The sequence below is a fragment of the Engystomops pustulosus genome, chromosome 4, assembly GCF_040894005.1.
Source record: "Engystomops pustulosus chromosome 4, aEngPut4.maternal, whole genome shotgun sequence".
NCBI lineage: Eukaryota > Metazoa > Chordata > Amphibia > Anura > Leptodactylidae > Engystomops > Engystomops pustulosus.
In genome coordinates this window covers 4,300,217-4,321,958 of record NC_092414.1, presented here as the reverse complement: position 1 = coordinate 4,321,958, position 21,742 = coordinate 4,300,217, and the positions used below count along the sequence as shown (strand labels likewise).

Sequence of the window (21,742 nt, the reverse complement as noted above, 5' to 3'; positions counted from 1 at the left end):
TTTACATTTTTTTAAATTATTACATGAATATGATACTAAAATTATGGGAATAGAATAATATAATATAATTATCCTTACCTGCTTTTGTAATGAATGACGGTTTTGTGTGGCAGAGAAACACGAGGATGAGACGTATTTGCATTCACTATAACATCCGCTCAGTATTCGAGATTACAATTTCATACATTCATCACATATAACAGGGAGATGGATATTTACATTTTTTTGCTTGTTTGATCACAGAGATGTATAAACTTTTTTTTATCATTTGCTTTTTTTTTAATAATTTGCTATGTATAAACTTCTTAAAGAGCAAAATAATTTGACTTTTCTCAACATTTTGATTTTTCTTCCATGAATTATCTTGAATTTTGTGTTTTTTCTACTCCTGGTTTTGGCTCACAACAACTGAGGCACAATTCTGACCAATCGCTGATGTGTGAATAAGGACTAAGGAAGCCCCTCCCACTCCGGGTTCTGAGGACACTCCACCAATCACTTTCTTTTATGTGTAACTCCTCCCCCTAATATGTTTACAGAACCATTAAATACCCATAACACAGCGTGTAGCGGCTTGTTGAAGGGGACATTGAACGTGTGTAAGTGTCTGATGGGGTCACACAACGCAAAAAAGGACAACTCCCCCCCCTCATAATCCACATAGATCCTGACCCGATCACTGGAGATCTGGTGAGGTAACTGGATCTCTTTACTGTCATGTCTCACTACATACTGATTATTATAACGTCGTCCACCATATAAACCCCAGGACTTGTTATTATCTCCAATACATGACTGGGAGCCCCTCCTGTCTATACTGGGGTAACACACCCCCACACTCCACCTCCAGACATCACTGACCCCCACGTCCCAATAATGTCGTCCGGAGGTAATGTCACTGCTGCTCATCACCTGATAATCCTGGAATCTCTCCGCGGTGTCTGGACGTTTTTGATTTATATCAGTCTCAGTGGCCGATTTCAGGTCGTCTGATATACGGAGACTATTAGCGGCCGTGTCTATATCCAGTGATATGTCTGCAGGATCCTGCACATAGAAGGTCCCGTTTACACCTCGTATTATATCTGATAATGTGCGTGATAAGCCGGAGATCAGCTCTGCCCTCCGATCTCCTCCACCATGTCCCCCCATGTCCTCATCACCTCCATCATCTCCCCCTGTGTCCTCCTCACCTCCATCATGTCCCTCCGTGTCCTCATCACCTCCATCATCTGCCCCTGTGTCCTCATCACCTCCATCATCTTCCTCCGTGTCCTCATCTCCTTCACCATGTCCACCAGCATCATCACCTCCATCATCTCCCTCTTCCTCAGGATCATACAAGTCACCTGTGTCTGGTTCCTGTAACACAGTCAGTGGATCAGTCATATTACACATCTCCTCAATGTCCTGCATCTTCCTGGACAGCTCTTCCTTCTCTATTTCCAACTTCTCCATCACATCCGTCAGTGACCGAGACTCCTTCTCCCCCCTCCTGGAGATCTCACTCTGGACCTTCTTCTCCAGGTCGTCCAGGCGTCTCCTGATGTTCATAAATAGAGTAGAGACTCTTTTGGCTTCTCCAGTTGCTTTCGCTTGAGCTTTTCTCCTGGTCTCCTCCAGATTCTGGATTCTTTTCTGCTTCTTCTGTCTCTTTCTTGTCAGTTTCTGTAGAACATCATTTAGCTTCACCTTTTTCTTTTCCAAGGCTTCATCAAGAGACTCCATGTTATGTGTCTGATGTTCTCCGGCCAGACTACAGGACACACAGATACAAGCCGCGTCCTCAGTGCAGTAATATTCCAGGATCTTCTTATGGATGGGACATTTGCTCTTGTCCGAGGACCTGCTGGGGTCTGTTAGCACATGTTTTGGTCTTTTACTATGGGCTTTTAGGTGTTTCTCAGGAGGTGTAGAAGAGTCCTTGTGGTAAGTGCCGGAGATCTTGGTTTCCTCTTGTGGTGGTTGTGTAGACCGGTGATTGTCCACAGCATTACACAGAGAGATGTTCTTCTGCAGTGCAGGTCGTTTCTTAAGTTTTGCTTTGCATTCAGGACAGGAATAACCTCCAGACCCGTCCTGTGTAGTCAGGACCTGGTGAATACAGACCCGGCAGAAGTTGTGTCCACATCTCAGGGTTACGGGATCTGTATAGAGGTCCAGACAGATGGAGCAGATGAGATCCTGTGTGAGATAGGCAGACGCCATCATTGACAATACTATATAGAGGATCTGAACTATGTGACTAGCGGACGGGTGTGTTTCTGCATTGTCATCCTTATGGTGGACTTTGATCTTTGGCTCTCCCTGGAGATACATATTTTTCATGTCTTCCTTATCTGTAGGTCACGGATTGGTCGTTCTCTATTTTCTGCCGTCCTTATCTGTTATGTTTTGTTGGTGAGGAGACTGTAATTACCTTCTTCTGCTGCCCCTGAAATGTATTCCTCATACGATGATACTTGTGATTCTGATGATATTGAGAAGTAGAAAGACAAGTTTTCGACAAAGAAGAGAAAAAATCTTATAGTGGAAGCAGTAAGTTTATCTTTTGGATGAATCCTTGACAGGTTTCAGCTCTACACCTTCCAATCTTCTTCTCCTTTTCTTTTAGACTAGGTTTTCGCTGGTCCATTTTTGCGCCCCCCAAAAAAACGTAATTGGAACATAAATAAGGCACAGAAATCTGTGTCACATCCTCCGCCATGGCATGGAGAGCTTTCTTTGAGCGAGTGTGATAGATCTGCCCAGGGACATGGGCTGTAAGAGCAGGTTTGAAACTTTGGAGCTTAGGTTTTAGTCTTGTAGACGATGAGACGTGCATGAAAAGTTTGAATTCAGGAAGAGAATAATCTAAGATCACTGGCAGAACGAAGGGAACGGGTTGGGCAATAGACTGAGACGAGAGAAGATCCTGCAGCAAACCCCAAATGTTCATTATGTATAAGATTTTATTACAATGTCAGAAATTTACAACAATTTAAAAAGTTTCCAAGATTATAATTGTAAAGGTTGATGATTTTATAAAGAAAAATCTCAATGTCCATCAATATTTTCATCAATCGCCAAAGACAACGTCACTCATCAAACATGACGAGAAGAATCCATCACCTCCGCTCTTCTGGTGGTCTCTCCTCTGGTGATAGAATAATATGGACGGGATCCTGCAGCAGATACAATGACTGTGATGATATCTCAGCCCTTGATCTCTCAGCTTCTGTGTATGAATTGTACATGTGGGTCACGTATATATATCGCCATCGTGAGACTATATGGGACAAGTCATAAGGTAGAAGAATCAGATCACAAATCTGAAGACATCTCCCCAGGACTTATTACAAGTTACAGCCTATGCTCTCCGCGGGGGTTGGAAGATGGAAAGCCCTCCCACTGCCAGATGTCATAGGCTGGATGCTCCACCAATCACAATCTTGTACCCATTCGTATGTTTCTCTCTGTTGCTCCTCCCCCTGATATCTTTATAGAACCTTTATATACACATAACACAGCGTGTAGCGGCTCGGTGAAGATGGTGCTGAAGGTGTGTAAGTGTCTGATGGGGTCACACAGCTCATAGAAGGACAACTCCCCCGCCTCATAATCCACATAGATCCGGAATCTATCACTGGAGATCTGATGAGGTAACAGAACCCCATTGCTGTCATGTCTCACTGAATGCTGGTTATCATACTGCTCTCTACATAAACCCCACGACTTGTTATTATTTCCAATATATGAGTGACACCCCCTCTTCTCTATACTGGGGTAACACATCCCCACTATCCACTCCTCTAACCCACTGACCTCCACGTCCCAGTAATGTCTTCCGGAGGTAATGTCACTGCTGCTCATCACATTATAATTTTGGAATCTCTCTGCGGTGTCCGGGAGCTTCTGGTATTTTATTGTCCTAGTTGCAGTTTTCAGGTCGTCTGATATAAGGAGATTATTAGCGGCCGTGTCTATATCCAGTGATATGTCTGCAGGATCCTGCACATAGAAGGTCCCGTTTACACCTCGTATTATATCCGATAATGTGTGTGATAAGCGGGAGATCAGCTCTGCCCCCCGATCTCCTCCATCAGGTCCCTCCATGTACCCATCTCCTCCCTCCTCCTCAGGATCATACAAGTCACCTGTGTCTGGTTCCTGTAACACAGTCAGTGGATCAGTCATGTTACACAGCTCCTCAATGTGCCTCATCTTCCTGGACAGCTCTTCCTTCTCTATTTCCAGCGTTTTGATCACATCAGTCAGTGACCGTGACACCCTCTCCCCCCTCCTGGAAATCTCACTCTGGACCTTCTTCTCCAGGTCGTCCAGTTGTCTCCTGATATCTATAAACAGGGCAGTGACTCTCTCGGCTTCTCCAGATGCTTTGACTTGAGCTTTTCTCTTGCAGTCTCCCAGATTTTGGACCCTTTTCTGGGTCTTCTGTCGCTTTGTTGTCAGTTTCTGCAGAACATTTTTTAGTTTTTCCTTCTTCTTCTCCGAGGCCTCATCTAGAGACTCCATGTTGTGTCCTCTATGATCTCCGACTAGACAGCAGGACACACAGATACAAGTCGCGTCCTCGGTGCAGTAATATTCCAGGATCTTCTTATGGATGAGACATTTCCTCTTCTCCAGGGACCTGCTGGGGTCTGTTAGGACGTGTTCTGGCTCTTTGCTGTGAACTCTCAGGTGTTTCTCACACAGAGAAGCTGCACACATCAAACAGGATTTCAGGGCAGGTACAGGAGAGTCCACACAGTAGGTGCAGAAGATCTCTGTTGTCTCCTGGGGTCGCTGAATGCACCGGAAGTTCTCTACTACATTACACAGAGTGATGTTCCTCTGGAGTGCCGGCCGCTTCTGGAATTTTTCTTTACATTGAGGACAGGAATAAAATCCGGACCCATCCTGTATTTTCAGGACACGAACAATACAGACCCGGCAGAAGTTGTGTCCACATTTTAGGGTCACGGGATCTTTATAGAGGTCCAGACAGATGGAGCACGTCAGCTCCTGTGCTAGAGCAGCAGACGCCATCGCTGACCCTACTTGGAAGCTGTGGATGTGCCCCGTTACTGGGTGCACGGTGCATTCCCTTACGTCCCTCCTTTCCATGGACTGTGATCTTTGCTTCTTGGTTAAACATTCCTCGAGTCTTCTTTCTCTGTAGATGATGAGAGAAGGGTCATTGCTCCATAGCTTTCAGGGTCAGATTTCTGTGAGGAGAGTCATAATCATAAAACACGTAACAGGTAATCCTAAGTAATCAAGAATCTGGAAGGCTTAACCCTCTGCCCATGACTTTTTTGTTTCTGCATTTCCATTTTCTTCTTCCCTAAATTTCAAAATGTTTTATTTTTCCATGCACAGAGTAAGGGCTTGATTTCTTCTTCCTAGTGACGGTATTTGGTATTCGATTCTGTTTTATGGGAAGTAGGATAAAAATATTTCACTTGGCGAAAAAGAGCATTTACACCATTTTCTTGAGGGCTCCGTTTGTAAGGTTTTCACGGTGTGCACCAAAAGATGATTTATGATTTGGGTCGTTATGATCACAGAGATGACACATTTATATCGTTTTTATTAGGTTTTAACAGATTTTTAGACTGATTTGATCGGCCAAACCAAATACTGCAATAATACTGTACTGCAGTATATGATGATTTTGCTCATGAACTGTCACAGTGTGCCACCGTCACACTATAACAGATAAGCAGAAATTACAGTCATGGTGGCGGGTTGTCGTCCTTGAGCCCTCTTCATACAGCTTCAACAGAAATGTGACGCGACATCACACGCCGTTAAGGTGTTAATAACCTTGTCCATCCTAAGTATCACACATACATGTTGGTCACTATCAGACTGGGCGGTCCCAGGGTCTTCACAACTGTTACAGGAGAATTTTACATGTACATTTTTCAGCCATCTGCCTTTTATTTTTAAAACCCATTGCAAATGCATGGGGCAAAACACATCATTATTATGGTAAAAACAGAACAGATGTGTTTTTAACAATGGGGCTCATCTACTAAGAGTCCGAATGCCGCATTTTCGTCGAGTTTCGCATTTTTTTTCCGTTTTGCCCTGAATTGCCCCGGGTTTTTGGCGCACATGTTCGGATTGTGTCGCATTGGTGCCGGCCTGCATGTGACACAAATCGGGGTGGGCCGTCGGAAAACCCGACTGATTCAGACAAACCGCGGAATTTAAAAAGAAAATTGTGTTGCACTTACATGCACCAGGAAGAAAAAGGTGAACTCCGGCGGACCTCAGCGGGGAAGCGACGCATGAAATTGGACGCACGGACCTTAGTGAATCCCAGCAGCTCCGAATCCTCGTTGGACAACGCACAGCAGGGCTCGCAACGGGACGGGTAAGTAAATGTGCCCCAATATTTTTAAATTATGTTTTAAAATGAAATGCACGTGCTAAAGTCATATTCACAAGATGCAACTGAATTGTGTTTAAAGAAGCATTTCAAGCCTCCTCTCATATTGTGGCCCCTCATCTCCCTCTCATTTTTTGACCTCTGCATCTTCTCCTCATGTTGTGGCCCCTCACATGGCGACACCTCTCATTCCCCCCTCATTTTGTGACCCCAGAATCTTCTCATATGGTGGTCCCTCATTTCATATTGGGGCAGATTTACTTCGGCATGTGACACAATCCGATCGCGTGCGCCAAAAACCTGGTGCAATTCGGCGCAAAATGGTAAAATTCGGAAAACCTGGCGGAAAAAACGCGATTCGGACCCTTAGTAAATGTGCCCCAGTGTGTGTGATAAGCAGGAGATCAGCGCCCTCCCCCTCTTGATCTTCTCCCCCAGTGTCCTCATCACCTCCATTATGTACTTCCTTGTCCTCATCACCTCTGTCATGTCCCTCTGTGTCCTTATCACCTCCATTATGTACTCCCTTGTCCTCATCACGTCTGTCATGTCCCTCTGTGTCCTCATCACCTCTGTCATGTCCCTCTGTGTCCTCATCACCTCCATTATGTACTCCCTTGTCCTCATCACCTCTGTCATGTCCCTCTGTGTCCTTATCACCTCCATTATGTCCTCCCTTGTCCTCATCACCTCTGTCATGTCCCTCTGTGTCCTCATCACCTCTGTCATGTCCCTCTGTGTCCTCATCACCTCTGTCATGTCCCTCTGTGTCCTCATCACCTCCATTATGTACTCCCTTGTCCTCATCACCTCTGTCATGTCCCTCTGTGTCCTTATCACCTCCATTATGTCTTCCTGTGTCCTCATCACCTCCATTATGTACTCCCTTGTCCTCATCACCTCTGTCATGTCCCTCTGTGTCCTTATCACCTCCATTATGTACTCCCTTGTCCTCATCACCTCTGTCATGTCCCTCTGTGTCCTTATCACCTCCATTATGTACTCCCTTGTCCTCATTGCTTCTCTTATCCACAGGACAAGTCACCTCTGTTTGGTTCTTGTAACACAGTCAGTAAGTCAGTCAGGTTACACATCTCCTCCTTGATCCTCATCTTTTCGGACTCCTCGTCCTTCTCTTCTTCTGGACAGTGACACCTCACTTAGGAACTCCTTCTCCAGGTTGTACATTGTCCATGAAGTACAACATATCATGAAAAAATAATCACAAAAACATTTTGGCAAGTTAAAGGACATCTACCCCCAGGATGAAGGATTGTAAACTAAGTACTGACATGCTGGTGTGCGCCCCCTCTGGCAGGATCCGCTCTTCTTTCAGCTTCTTATGCAAATGAGCCTAAGGGGTCCAGGCTTTAGTAATATTTATGTAAAATTGTGATCAAGAATTTGTGAAATTCCTTAGGTTCCACGCTGAATAAGAAAAATGTCACCTATGTATCTCCACCACCTCAGAACCACGGAGAAGTGGTGGGGTACGTAGAGTGACTCCTCCTCCAAGCAGGGTCGGTTTTATACAAAGTGGGGCCCTGGGCAAAACTAAAAGTGGGGCCCCAAAATAAAACTATTTTATGACCAGTCACAGTCAGTAAGAGGCTCCTATAGCGCCGCACAATGGTAACACTTTGTAGATTACACAAGTAATAAGGTAGGTACGGTATGTGTAATATGGGACTGTAGGAGACATATATAGGAGATGATGGGGAGATTGATGACAGAAGATAAATATGAAAGGTGATTTATATCTGAATAAATATAAAGTACATTATATATATAGATAGCTGGATACATTAAATAAATGAGATACATCTGAGAGATAGAAGACTGATTGATAGATAATAGATAATAGACAGATATATAGATATTGTGTAATTAGAATATATACCATGCACTAATTACTGTTCTCACTCATCATGTATTTATTCCACGAAATTGCACATCACATATGAATGTTCTATATATCCTAAAAATTGTATGAGACGTAGAAACATAATTTTTTATATACAATAACATTGGGACACCTCCATGGAGCACATTTGGTAGGTAGTATGGAATGTTGCTTTATACTTCTATTATATTGTCAAATGACACCTTAGCACCACTAGATACTAGAACACTGGATACTAGAACACTAGATACTAGAACACTAGATACTAGAACACTAGATACTAGAACACTAGATACTAGAACACTAGATACTAGAACACTAGATACTAGAACACTGGATACTAGAACACTGGATACTAGAACACTGGATACTAGAACACTGGATACTAGAACACTGGATACTAGAACACTAGATACTAGAACACTAGATACTAGAACACTAGATACTAGAACACTAGATACTAGAACACTGGATACTAGAACACTGGATACTAGAACACTAGATACTAGAACACTAGATACTAGAACACTAGATACTAGAACACTAGATACTAGAACACTAGATACTAGAACACTAGATACTAGAACACTAGATACTAGAACACTAGATACTAGAACACTAGATACTAGAACACTAGATACTAGAACACTGGATACTAGAACACTGGATACTAGAACACTGGATACTAGAACACTGGATACTAGAACACTGGATACTAGAACACTAGATACTAGAACACTAGATACTAGAACACTAGATACTAGAACACTAGATACTAGAACACTGGATACTAGAACACTGGATACAAGAACACTGGATACTAGAACACTGGATACTAGAACACTGGATACTAGAACACTAGATACTAGAACACTAGATACTAGAACACTAGATACTAGAACACTGGATACTAGAACACTGGATACTAGAACACTGGATACTAGAACACTGGATACTAGAACACTGGATACTAGAACACTGGATACTAGAACACTAGATACTAGAACACTGGATACTAGAACACTGGATACTAGAACACTGGATACTAGAACACTGGATACTAGAACACTGGATACTAGAACACTAGATACTAGAACACTAGATACTAGAACACTAGATACTAGAACACTAGATACTAGAACACTAGATACTAGAACACTAGATACTAGAACACTAGATACTAGAACACTGGATACTAGAACACTGGATACTAGAACACTGGATACTAGAACACTAGATACTAGAACACTAGATACTAGAACACTGGATACTAGAACACTAGATACTAGAACACTGGATACTAGAACACTGGATACTAGAACACTAGATACTAGAACACTAGATACTAGAACACTAGATACTAGAACACTGGATACTAGAACACTGGATACTAGAACACTAGATACTAGAACACTAGATACTAGAACACTGGATACTAGAACACTGGATACTAGAACACTAGATACTAGAACACTGGATACTAGAACACTAGATACTAGAACACTGGATACTAGAACACTAGATACTAGAACACTAGATACTAGAACACTAGATACTAGAACACTAGATACTAGAACACTAGATACTAGAACACTAGATACTAGAACACTGGATACTAGAACACTAGATACTAGAACACTAGATACTAGAACACTGGATACTAGAACACTAGATACTAGAACACTGGATACTAGAACACTAGATACTAGAACACTGGATACTAGAACACTGGATACTAGAACACTAGATACTAGAACACTAGATACTAGAACACTAGATACTAGAACACTGGATACTAGAACACTGGATACTAGAACACTGGATACTAGAACACTAGATACTAGAACACTGGATACTAGAACACTGGATACTAGAACACTAGATACTAGAACACTGGATACTAGAACACTAGATACTAGAACACTGGATACTAGAACACTAGATACTAGAACACTAGATACTAGAACACTAGATACTAGAACACTAGATACTAGAACACTAGATACTAGAACACTAGATACTAGAACACTGGATACTAGAACACTAGATACTAGAACACTAGATACTAGAACACTAGATACTAGAACACTAGATACTAGAACACTGGATAGCGCAGCATAAATCCAGACCAGGAGATATTCACATCCAATCATTGGTAGACAATGGGGCCTATTTACTTACCCGGCCCATTCGCGATCCAGTGGCGCGTTCTGTGCGGTGGATTCGGGTCTTTGGGCGATTCACTAAGGCAGTTCCTCCGCCGTCCACCAGATGTCACTGCTGCGCTGAAGTTCCCCCGAGGCCCGCCGGAATGCATGAGCCCATACCTGGTTAAGGTAAGGTAAGGCGAGTCCCGCGACACATTTTTTTTTTTTTAAATGCAGCGGTTTTTCCGAATCTGTTGGGTTAGATACCCCAAAAACGCGTCTAGTAACTCATATAGACACATCTCACCATATCGTTGTTTCATCTCCGAGTAACCGTGGACTCGGTAAATCAAACGAGTGACAACTATTGCAGAAGGGGATCACGCCAGACACCAGCATTAGGACCCGGAGGAATTCAGGCGCACGCTCTAGCCTGAGACAAGAGTCAGAGCCAGGAGACAAGAGTCAGAAAAGCTCATTTGCATATCAGGAAAATGGCTGTATTTAAGGTACAGGGCCTCACTGGCAGATCATTTTAGGTGATATGGGAAGGACTTGTAGCCCTTTATCAGCAGGCATTGTTAGTTGAGGGGGGGCAATGCATGACCCATGTAAAGATCGTCAGTCCTGTGCTTTACCTCCCGTGCCCTCCCTTGACCTACCATAATTTCTCCGATTGCGGGTGTTAACTCCTAACACACCGCGGTCACACTGACCGTGGCGTGTCAGGGGCATTTCACCAGAATCGGACCCAACCGCAGCACTTACCAGGGGGGGTCTGCTGCTCTGATCGCAGCCCCGAGACTGCCAGTGCCCCAGGCTGCGCGATCTCCTTCCGTGTGCCGGGTCCCTGCCTTCTGGGAAGCATGCTCAGTGTGTTACATTACACAGTATAATACATCTGTATAAGCCATAACAGAGCTCTTTACGTGGAAAAATAAAAAAGTTGTAGATTTTTGAAGGTGGGGAGTGAAAAATGGAAGTGAAAAAACTAAGGGCCTGGTCGTTAAGGGGTTAATGAACTGCGGCAAAATAGTAACCAATCACGGTCCAGATTCTAACTGCCACAGCAACAGCAGACAATGGCTCCTGTATATGGTGGTTAATAAGTGAATATTGGAAAGCGCAGGGTGAAAACTTTGGCACAAAACCGAGACTATGACGTTCCCTGAGCCACAGAGAGCGACTGTGAAAAATTTGGTGATTGGAAACATAACAGTGCAGATTCGTTTGGCTGACATACATACACACATACATATATACACACAGACCAATACATATACACACATACATACATATACACACATACATACACACATACATATATACACACAGACCAATACATATACACACATACATACACACATACATATATACACACATACATATATACACACAGACCAATACATATACACACATACATACACACATACATATATACACACAGACCAATACATATACACACATACATACACACATACATATATACACACAGACCAATACATATACACACATACATACACACATACATATATACACACAGACCAATACATATACACACATACATACACACATACATATATACACACAGACCAATACATATACACACATACATACACACATACATATATACACACAGACCAATACATATACACAAATACATATACACACAGACCAATACATATACACACATACATACACACATACATATATACACACAGACCAATACATATACACACATACATACACACATACATATATACACACAGACCAATACATATACACACATACATACACACATACATATATACACACAGACCAATACATATACACACACATACATACACACATACATACACACATACATATATACACACAGACCAATACATATACACACATACATACACACATACATATATACACACAGACCAATACATATACCACACATACATACACACATACATATATACACACAGACCAATACATATACACACATACATACACACATACATATATACACACAGACCAATACATATACCACACACATACATACACACATACATATATACACACACACCAATACATATACACACACATACATATATACACATACATACACATACTGCTGGGTGTCACCCCTCTCACGACACACCCTAGACCCTACATACCCTGTCCTCAAAGAACTACAATCTACACACTCTGACCTCTTAACCCCTGAACGCCAAGGCCCTTTTTCGTTTTTACATTTTAAATTTTTTACTCCTCCCCCTCAAAGATCTATAACTCTAGATCTATTTATTTTCCCATGTACAGAGCTGTGTGCGGGGGCTTGTTTTCTGCGTAACAAATTGCGCTTTATGGTGACAATATTTAATATTCCAGGCCGTGTATTGGAAAGCTGAAAAAAAAATTACAAATGCAGTGAAATTGGTGCAAAAACTGCACTCACACCATGATTTTTGTGAGCTTGGATTTCATGGCTTTCACTAGCACCACAAATTACATCCTTCCTTTATTCTTGGGGTCGGTTACAATTGCGGGGATACAAAATTTATACAAGTTTTTTTAAATGTTTTTATGTAAAAAAAAAGAAGTTCTTCATTTTGGCATGTTCTGGCCCTAATAACTTTTTCATACCTCAGTGTACGGAGCTGTGGGAGGCGGAGGGTACGGAGCTGTGGGTGGCGGAGGGTACGGAGCTGTGGGTGGCGTCATTTTTAGAGACTTTCAATTACGTTTTCAATGCTGCCATTTTGAGAAGTGTACGGCCTTTTTAATAAATTTTGTTATATTTGGCAAAATAGCAAAAAATCGACTTCATACCTATCATGTTTGTTTATGATTTTTACTATGCAAGTAAACGGAGGCTCCACAGCGCGGACGAGCTGAGTCGGGGTCAGTCCATGTAATAAAGAAGAAGTTGTCCAAAAATGTTGGTTTAAGTACACATATTTGTCAGGCTCAGGAGGTAGTGGATCCTCTGAGCCACCGCGGACGATGACACAAGCCGAAACCTGGGACTGGATTTTAAGCCCAGTTTTCACCAGAGTCTGCTTCAAAGCGGGTTGGACTTTCTGCGGCGTGGTACCACCAGCTCGTTCCACGGTGGCAGCCAAGGTCTAGGTACAGGAACGGCAGGCAATCTCGTAGTCGGGGACAGGCAGGGGGTCAAGAAGGGCAGCACAGGGTCAGAGTCGGGACGTAGCAACAGCTCAAGGCAGGCGGCAGTGGAGGGTAGTCAGAAACGGAACCGAGGTCACAACGGGAAATCTCAAAAACAGCACAAGGCATCAGACACAGCTTTGTCTAAGGCACGAAGATCCGGCAGGGTGTGCAGGGAGAGGCAGGCTTATATGGAATTCTGAAAATGGCCAACGCCAATTAATGGTGCAGAGGGGCACGGGTGAGCCCGCGGCCCGCGATATGACCACCCGTGACAATATCTATGGCTAAGAATCTATGTTAAGATTCGAAACGCGTCAGAAGTCTCTACTTGTCTCTGCTGCCATGGCACTGTGATGCTTTTAATGTTTTGGTAATGAATTGTGTTTTTACCCTTCTTTTTTCTATGATTACTGTTTACATTCATATCAGTTCTACGGAAAGGGGGATGATTAGAATTTTTATTTATGATTTAACTTTTATTAATTTTTTTTTTACTATTTTTTGGACCCCCTTGTCTGTTTGATCCTACCATATGCTGTTATACTACAGTATGGCAGAAAATAGGGATTTTGCACGTCTGTGTATGACCCGAGGCTGCCATGGTAATAGATTGTCGTTTCCCTATGACGCCACGGGGAGTGACAATCTAAGCCAATATGGCAGCTTTAAGGTTAGTGGCGATCAAAGGGTTGACCCCTGTGATTGTACCGGTGGGTGTTTACTAGAATATGCAGCCTGTGAGCCCTCTCTATACACTGGCAGCTGACATGTGACGTACTATTACGACAAATGTCGGTAAGTGGTGAAAGTAGACCCACCCATATAAAATCCAAACAATTACATAAAAATGCAGGCATTATAGGGCCACCCAATGTCATGTCCCTTTTGCTTATAGCTCTGGGGGTGTCTGTAATATTGCCGGGCTGCACCGCGTGTCTCTTATGCTGTTCTATGCCGCTGCTATTTTACTGCAATGTCTATATGGGATGGTCAGTACTAGGCTACTTAGCAAGCCGCTGCTGAGGGTTTGGGTCCCATTAGGCCAAATTCAAACAATAGGGTGTTATATAACTTTGTGTATGGGGGGATCCCTCCCTGAGATGGGGAATTACCCTACATGGTAGCCCCGAGCAGCTGACCGAGGAGAAGAGTAGTCCCCGCTCCAGGGTGTGAAGTGTGATCTCCGTTATCTAGAGACACAACAATCACACTGCCATTAATAATAATTATCTCTACTTATATAGCGCCATCATATTCCGTGGTGCTTTACAGATTATGAGGGAACAGATACAAATAATATAAGACATTACAAAGTAAAAGCATAGTAATGTGAGACAATAGGACTGAGGGCCCTTCTCACAAGACCTTACGGTACTCCTTCCTTGGCCACGTGTGTCTGCCTGTGGCTGCGGAAGTCATGTGGTTAGAGACGGCTCCGAGCTCGTGTTAACTCTTTCCAGGAAGTGATCTATACCTGTTCCCCTGTAAGGACCAAGGTTTTTAAGCCAAACCAAGCATGAATGGAAATCACAGAGCAGGTGGAGATCTTTCCATCATCCTGTATCTGGTCTCTACTCCTGGCGCACAAAACTGACCAATCACTGATGTGAGAATAAAGACAAAGGAAGGACAATACTGAGAAAGCTCCTCCCTCTGCTGAATCAACTATCAAATTTGCCCTGTTACTTCTCCCCCTGCTATATTTATAGAGCCTACCATTACCCTTAACACAGCGTGTAGCGGCTCGGTGAACCTGGTGGTGAAGGTGTGTAAGTGTCTGAGGGGGTCACACAGCGCATAGAAGGACAACTCCCCCTCCTCATAATCCACATAGATCCTGACCCGATCACTGGAGATCTGGTGAGGTAACTGGATAACTTTAGAGTTGTGTATGACTGAATATTGATTATTATATACCCGTCCTCCATATAAACCCCAGGACTTATTATTATCTCCAATGTATGACTGACGGCCCTTCCTATCTATACTGGGGTAACACACCCCCACCCTCCACAACTCCGACCCACTAATCTCCACGTCCCAGTAATGTCGTCCGGAGGTAATGTCACTGCTGCTCATCACCTGAGGGAAATCCTGGAATCTCTCTGCAGTGTCTGGACGATTCTTTCTTGTTAGTGTCCAGGTTGCAGTTTTCAGGTCGTCTGATATAAGGAGATTATTATTGGCTGTGTTTATATCCAGTGATATGTCTGTGGGATCCTGCCCGTAGAAGATTACATGTCTTATTATATCATGTAGTGAGTGTGACAAGGGTGGGATCAACTTTGGATCTTGATCACCTTCATCAAGTTTCCCCATGTCCTCATCATCTCCATCATGTCTCACTTTGTCCACATCACCTCCATCAGGTCCCCCTGTGTCCTCATCACCTCCATCATGCTGCCCTTTGCCCTCATGACCTCCATCATGCCGCCCTTTGCCCTCATGACCTTCATCATGCCGCTCTTTGCCCTCATCACCTCCATCAGGTCCCCCTGTGTCCTCATCACCTCCATCAGGTCCCCCTGTGTCCTCATCACCTCTATCAGGTCCCCCTGTGTCCTTATCATCTCCCTTCTCCCATGGATCATACAAGTCACCTGTGTCTGATTCCTGTAACACAGTCAGTGGATCAGTCATGTTACACATCTTCTCAATGTCCTGCATCTTCTTGGACAGCTCTTCCTTCTCTATTTCCAACTTCTGGATCACATCGGACAACAAACATGACTCCTTCTCTACCCACATGGAAATTTCACCTAGGATCTCCTTCTCCATGTTGTCCAGACGTCTCCTGAGGTCTATAAACAGGGCGGTCATTCTCTCAGCATCTCCAATTGCTTTCTCTTGAGCTCTTCTCCTGCGCTCCTCCAGTCTTTGGACTCTTATCTGGGTCTTCTGTCTCTTAGTTGTCAGTTTCTGCAGAACACCTTTCAGTTTCTTCTTCTTTTTCTCAGAGGCATCATCTAGAGACTCCATGTTATGTCCTCTGTGATCTCCAACTAGACAGCAGGACACACAGATACAAGTTGCATCCTGGTTGCAGTAATATTCCAGGATCTTCTTATGGATGGGACATTTCTTTCTCCCCAGGGACCTGCTGGGGTCTGTTAGGACGTGTTCTGGTCCTTTGCTGTGGCTTCTCCAATGTTTATCACAAAGACAAGCCTCACAGTGTAGACAGGATTTTACCGCAGATACAGGAGAGTCCACACAGTAAGTGCAGAAGATCTCGGTCTCCTCCTGGGGCGGCTGAGTAGACAGGAAATTCTTCACTGCATTACGTACAGTTATGTTCCTCTGCAGTGCCGGTCGGTCCCGACACTCCGCTCTACATTCTGGACAGGAATAAACTCCAGACCCGTCCTGTGTATTTAGGGCCTGTTGTATACAGACTCGGCAGAAGTTGTGTCCACATCTCAGGGTCACAGGATCTGTATAAAAGTCCAGACAGATGGAGCAGATCAACTCCTGTCCCAGAGCAGCAGACGCCATTACTGACAATGCAAAGAACCAGTGGATGTGACCTGTTAGCCCAGGGCGTTCCCTTATGTTCCTCCTTATTCTAGACTGTGAACTTCTACCCGATATAAACATTATCCTCATTTCCTGCTTTTTAGGAGAGGAGGGCATTGATTTCCTCATGTCAGTTACTAGAAATACGTAGGTTTGTAATAACTTTAACAGAGATAGAAAGCAATTCCAGCTCCTCACATACTGAACATGGATACTGCATCTCTCTCCGCTCCTGGGGGTCACCACAAACTATATGAGACCCCTATCAGGAGAAATGTTGTGGTGGACATGAGAAGCCGATGTGTGGATTCTATAGAGGACACTATGTATGGAATGGACTGTGATCTATATCTTGTGATATTTTAGATCTGCTGTGTAATATGTACTTTTCATACCTTCTCTCGGCTATAAGACGACTTCCAGCATAAACCATATACCACATAACACAACCACCGTATACCCCTATACCCCAGAGAGGACACAATACAACCACTATATACCATATACTCCAATAAACCAGAGAAGACACTATAAGCTGCAATTCGCCTCCCCAAGGATATGGGGACGTTTAGAGCAACAAGGAGCAAACTTACTAAATGACAGTTTAATATGTGACAGGATAGTAATACTTATACGTTACAAAACGATGAAATAAACAGGCATACAAAAAGCAGTAAAACCAATAAGGGATAGAATAAAGAAAAACAGACCTCTTAATAATTAGATGGGCATAGAGAGTAGATTCTGGTATGTTCTTTTTGAATATCTACCTAATCCTGTATAGCCCTCCAGGGGTTAACAAAAGGGCTGAGGACTGTGGTGAGAGGAGTGGGGGGTGAGGTCAGGCAGCAGGAAGGAAGCTTTGGCAGCAAAACGGGTGTAGGCGGAGAGAGGAGGTTTTTGGAGGTGGAGTTGGGATAGAATAAAAACGAAAGTAAATTAATGGGGGAGCAGGCGCGGTCAGTGTGGTGCAGGGAGAGAAGGATTTGGCAGTCAGCTGTTCCCACTGGCGGAGCTCCTCACATATTTTCTGTTACCTCTATAGGAGGCTTCGCCATAAGAACCATTGAAACAGGAGGGCCAGAAGATCGTACAACCATCGCCATGGATGAAGACCATTCTTTATGTGCTATTTTATGTAACATTGTCTAATGTGTCTACTCTGCATTTATTTTACTGGACTTGATGTGACCTTCTTAATAATTGTTATGAACCCTATGAATATTACATGACCCTTCCTTTTATGAAACCCTGAACTGCATCTATTTTTATAAACTATTGGCATTGTGAAACTAGAATAATATTTTTTATAGATCTTCTTGTTGTAAATTGAAACTATGAAAATGACTCTGGATTTATGTATAATTTTACCTATTTTTAGTGGTCAGTTTATATGACTATTTTTCCCTTTTTGTCCTTTAAATATGTTTAGGATCTGATAAAGAGGCAAGTATTCCCTCGAAACGCGTCATCCGTTTTATAATTGTTTAGCTGATGTGACGCCTATGAGTCTAATTTTTACAATTACTGTTGGATTCAACAAGCTACAGGGCAGTCCCCGACCCCTTATGCTGGAGAGGCATCCTCCGTCATAGTTGGTTGACCATTGAGTTATACTGCCTTAGGGCTTGGTGAACTACTGTCTGTAGACTGTTCTGGGGCTCTGCCCCTGAGGGAGAGACCAGACAATCTATCCGGTTTCACATTCAAAGATTCCACTTTTTGTGGTGAAGCCCCTTTGGGCACTCACTGTCCACAGAGATGAGGACAAAAATCTCAAACATAGATTTGATGATATTTGGTGATGCTACAAGAATACTGTTATTGGGGCTCATTTACTTACCTGGTCCCTGCGGGATCCCCTAGGTGTGTTGTCCACCGGAATGCACATCTGCCGCGATTCATGAAGATCGTGCACCCTAGTTCCTGCATGTCACTTCCCCGATCAGCTCCGCTGGAGTTCACCATCTTCCTCCCGGTGCATGTAAGTGCTTGGCTTGCGACACAAATTGCTTTGTTAAATCCCACGTGGAGTCCGAATCCGTCGCATCGTCCAATGGCCCCCCCCCCTTTTGTGTCGCGTGAAAGCCGGCGATGAAGCACCAAAATCCGATCGCGTGCAACGCAATCCCCCAAAACGTTGGGAAACTTGACGGAAATGTGGCCGCGGGCCCTTAGTAAATAAGCCCTGTTGTCTTGTCTTGACACTTGCTTTCGGATGGGCAGCCAAGGCAACTAATGTTTGATTTCAGTTAATTCTGGAACAAAACCAGACGTGTTGCTTTCTCGGGATTTCTGTCGCAGCCGGGACCAGCAGTGTAGCTGGGGGGTCACTGTCCCTCCTGAAGATTTCGTCATGAGTGATCCATATGTGCAGGGAATTACACTGCAGTTCATTGTATCTGGCGGGCTTAAAAAACTACTAAACCTGTTGCTTCCAGTCAGTCAGAGAATAGCAGGGAGGCTAGACGCTATACTAATCAGTAATGACTTCTCGTGTTTTTTCTTTATACCAACTAAGAAAAGTTCCATGTTGCTGCTATGAGATAATTTTAAATCCGTGCAGGAGGATGGATGTTGCTAGGGAAAAATTACAGAAAGAAGTTGAGGCAGGACATATGGCAAGTCCATTTTCGGGAGCCACCATTTCCTAATTTGAGGGTCTCTCTCCTTGGCCTTGTTATAAAAACAAAAGCAAAAGTAGTTGAGGCCGATTCATCACCTGTCTTTTCCAAGTTGGGATTAGGTCAATGATACGGTCTTAAAATATTAATATTAAAATAATAATCATTTCTTTCTTTATATAGCGGACACAGATTACGCAGCTTTGCACAGAGCTTGTCAGATTGGTCCTTGTCCTCATGGGGCTCACAATCTAATCACCTACCAATATGTTTTGGAGTGTGAGAGGAAACCGGAGGAAACCCACACAAACACAGAGAGAACATATAAACTCTTTGCAGATGCTCACCCTGGGACTTGAACCGGCAAGGCTGTAGTGCTACCCACTGAGCCACCGTGCTGCCCTATGATATTGTACGCATCTTTTGATATGACTGTGTTGATGGTATGTTGAGCTGGAAAAAGAATCCCTAAATCTGATATTCAGTCAGCCCTTCACCTCTTCAACGTACATCTTGATTGTTTTCATCTACTGGGCGTCATTTGGATGGAATATTTTTTCTATGACTCGCTTTTGCCCATGGAGTGTTCAATATCTTATTTTTAGTTATTTAGCAGATTCTTGAACTAGACGGTTAAGTTGGAAACCAGCGGAGCTTCAATGCTCCATTTCTTGGACTATTTTTTGTTTCGTCGGCCCTGGATAAACTGAAGTTTTTGCCCGGTCGTTGGAGGTCTTTTGTTCTTTGATGTGCCAGGTGTCACGCACTGGGGTGCGGGAAAAGTCTCTGAGGCTAAAATCTCTGGACTCGCTGGACCACCGCGGGAGATAACGATGCCAGCCGCAACCCGGGAGCGGAGTCTAAGTGGACTCCTGGTCTTCGCTAGAGCCCGCTGCAAAGCGGGATGGTCTTGCTGCGGCGGGGAGCCACCAGGTCGCTCCACGGTTACGACTAGGCCCGCGGTGGCAGCCAAGGTAGGGACACAGGTAGGCAGGACCATGGGAGGGCAGGACCTCGGGAGGGCAGGACCACGGGAAGGCAGGACCTCGGAAGGACGGCTGGCAGCACCATGGAAGGACAGCTGACAGGACCTTGGAAGGACATCTGGCAGGAACTCAGGAAGACAAACTAGGATAATGGACCGCCACAGGATTACAGGACCGCCACAGGATTACGGGACCGCCACTGGAACACGGGACTGCCACTGGAACACCACAGCAACATGGAGGCATCTGGAAACGCTCAGGAGAGACCTGAAGAATGACCTGAAGATCCGGCAGGCGATGCTGGGAGTAGCCAGGCTATATAGCAGAGCCGGGATGCCAGAGCCAACAAGGAGGACGCTGGCCCTTTAAATTCCTGAAGAGTCGGGCATGCGCGCCCTAGTGAGCGGGGACGCGTGCGGCCTAGTCCATGAGCAGGAGCGACGCCAGACGGGACCGGAGCCAGGAGCTGGCGCCATGAACCTGGAGAGGTAAATTGCTGGATGAGACCGCACATATCGGAGCACTGGTGCACCCACGATCCGCAACATGGATCGTGGGGGCACCCATGACTCGGGACCGGGCCGCGCCACAGGGGGGAACACGGGTGCACCCGTGATCCGATACATGGATCGCGAGATCACCTGTGACAGTAGGTAGATCTTCCTCTTGCAGAGGACAACATAGAAGGGCCAATGACAGCATTTTCCATTTTAGGTATAGAAATTTATATTTGAAGTGGAGTTAACCCCATGGATAGGGTCTTTTCCAGGAGGTCGTTGCTAGGATCTGCACACATGGAAGTTGCTTTTGAATGGTTTAAATGTTTGTGTCAACAGGATGAGGATCAACAGCTGTTTACGGATGCTGCAGCAAGCTTTGGTTTTGGGTCCATCTTTGGGGTTCACTGGTGCAGGGCCTCCCGGTCAGTTTGTCGAATGGATTTAGGACTGACTAAAAACATGACACATTTAGAGCTGTTTCCCATTGTGGTTGCAGTGACAGCTTTGTTGTGGGACCTG

General features: G+C 44.2%; 3 protein-coding genes across 3 annotated transcripts; all 3 read right to left on the bottom strand.

The window, feature by feature from the left end:
• Positions 1 to 307: 307 nt before the first annotated feature.
• LOC140128831 (E3 ubiquitin-protein ligase TRIM11-like) lies at positions 308 to 2,246 on the bottom strand. Its single transcript, XM_072150535.1, has one exon. The coding sequence runs from the start codon at positions 2,209 to 2,211 to the stop codon at positions 496 to 498; it is 1,716 nt and encodes a 571-aa protein (XP_072006636.1). The 5' UTR covers positions 2,212 to 2,246; the 3' UTR covers positions 308 to 495.
• A 769-nt stretch (positions 2,247 to 3,015) lies between these two features.
• LOC140128830 (E3 ubiquitin/ISG15 ligase TRIM25-like) lies at positions 3,016 to 5,207 on the bottom strand. The gene has a single exon (XM_072150534.1). It carries the CDS (start codon positions 5,107 to 5,109, stop codon positions 3,424 to 3,426), a length of 1,686 nt encoding a protein of 561 aa, XP_072006635.1. The 5' UTR covers positions 5,110 to 5,207; the 3' UTR covers positions 3,016 to 3,423.
• Positions 5,208 to 10,401: 5,194 nt separating this feature from the next.
• On the bottom strand, positions 10,402 to 17,139 carry LOC140125909 (E3 ubiquitin-protein ligase TRIM39-like). The gene has a single exon (XM_072144809.1). The coding sequence runs from the start codon at positions 17,090 to 17,092 to the stop codon at positions 15,266 to 15,268; it is 1,827 nt and encodes a 608-aa protein (XP_072000910.1). The 5' UTR covers positions 17,093 to 17,139; the 3' UTR covers positions 10,402 to 15,265.
• Positions 17,140 to 21,742: the final 4,603 nt, after the last annotated feature.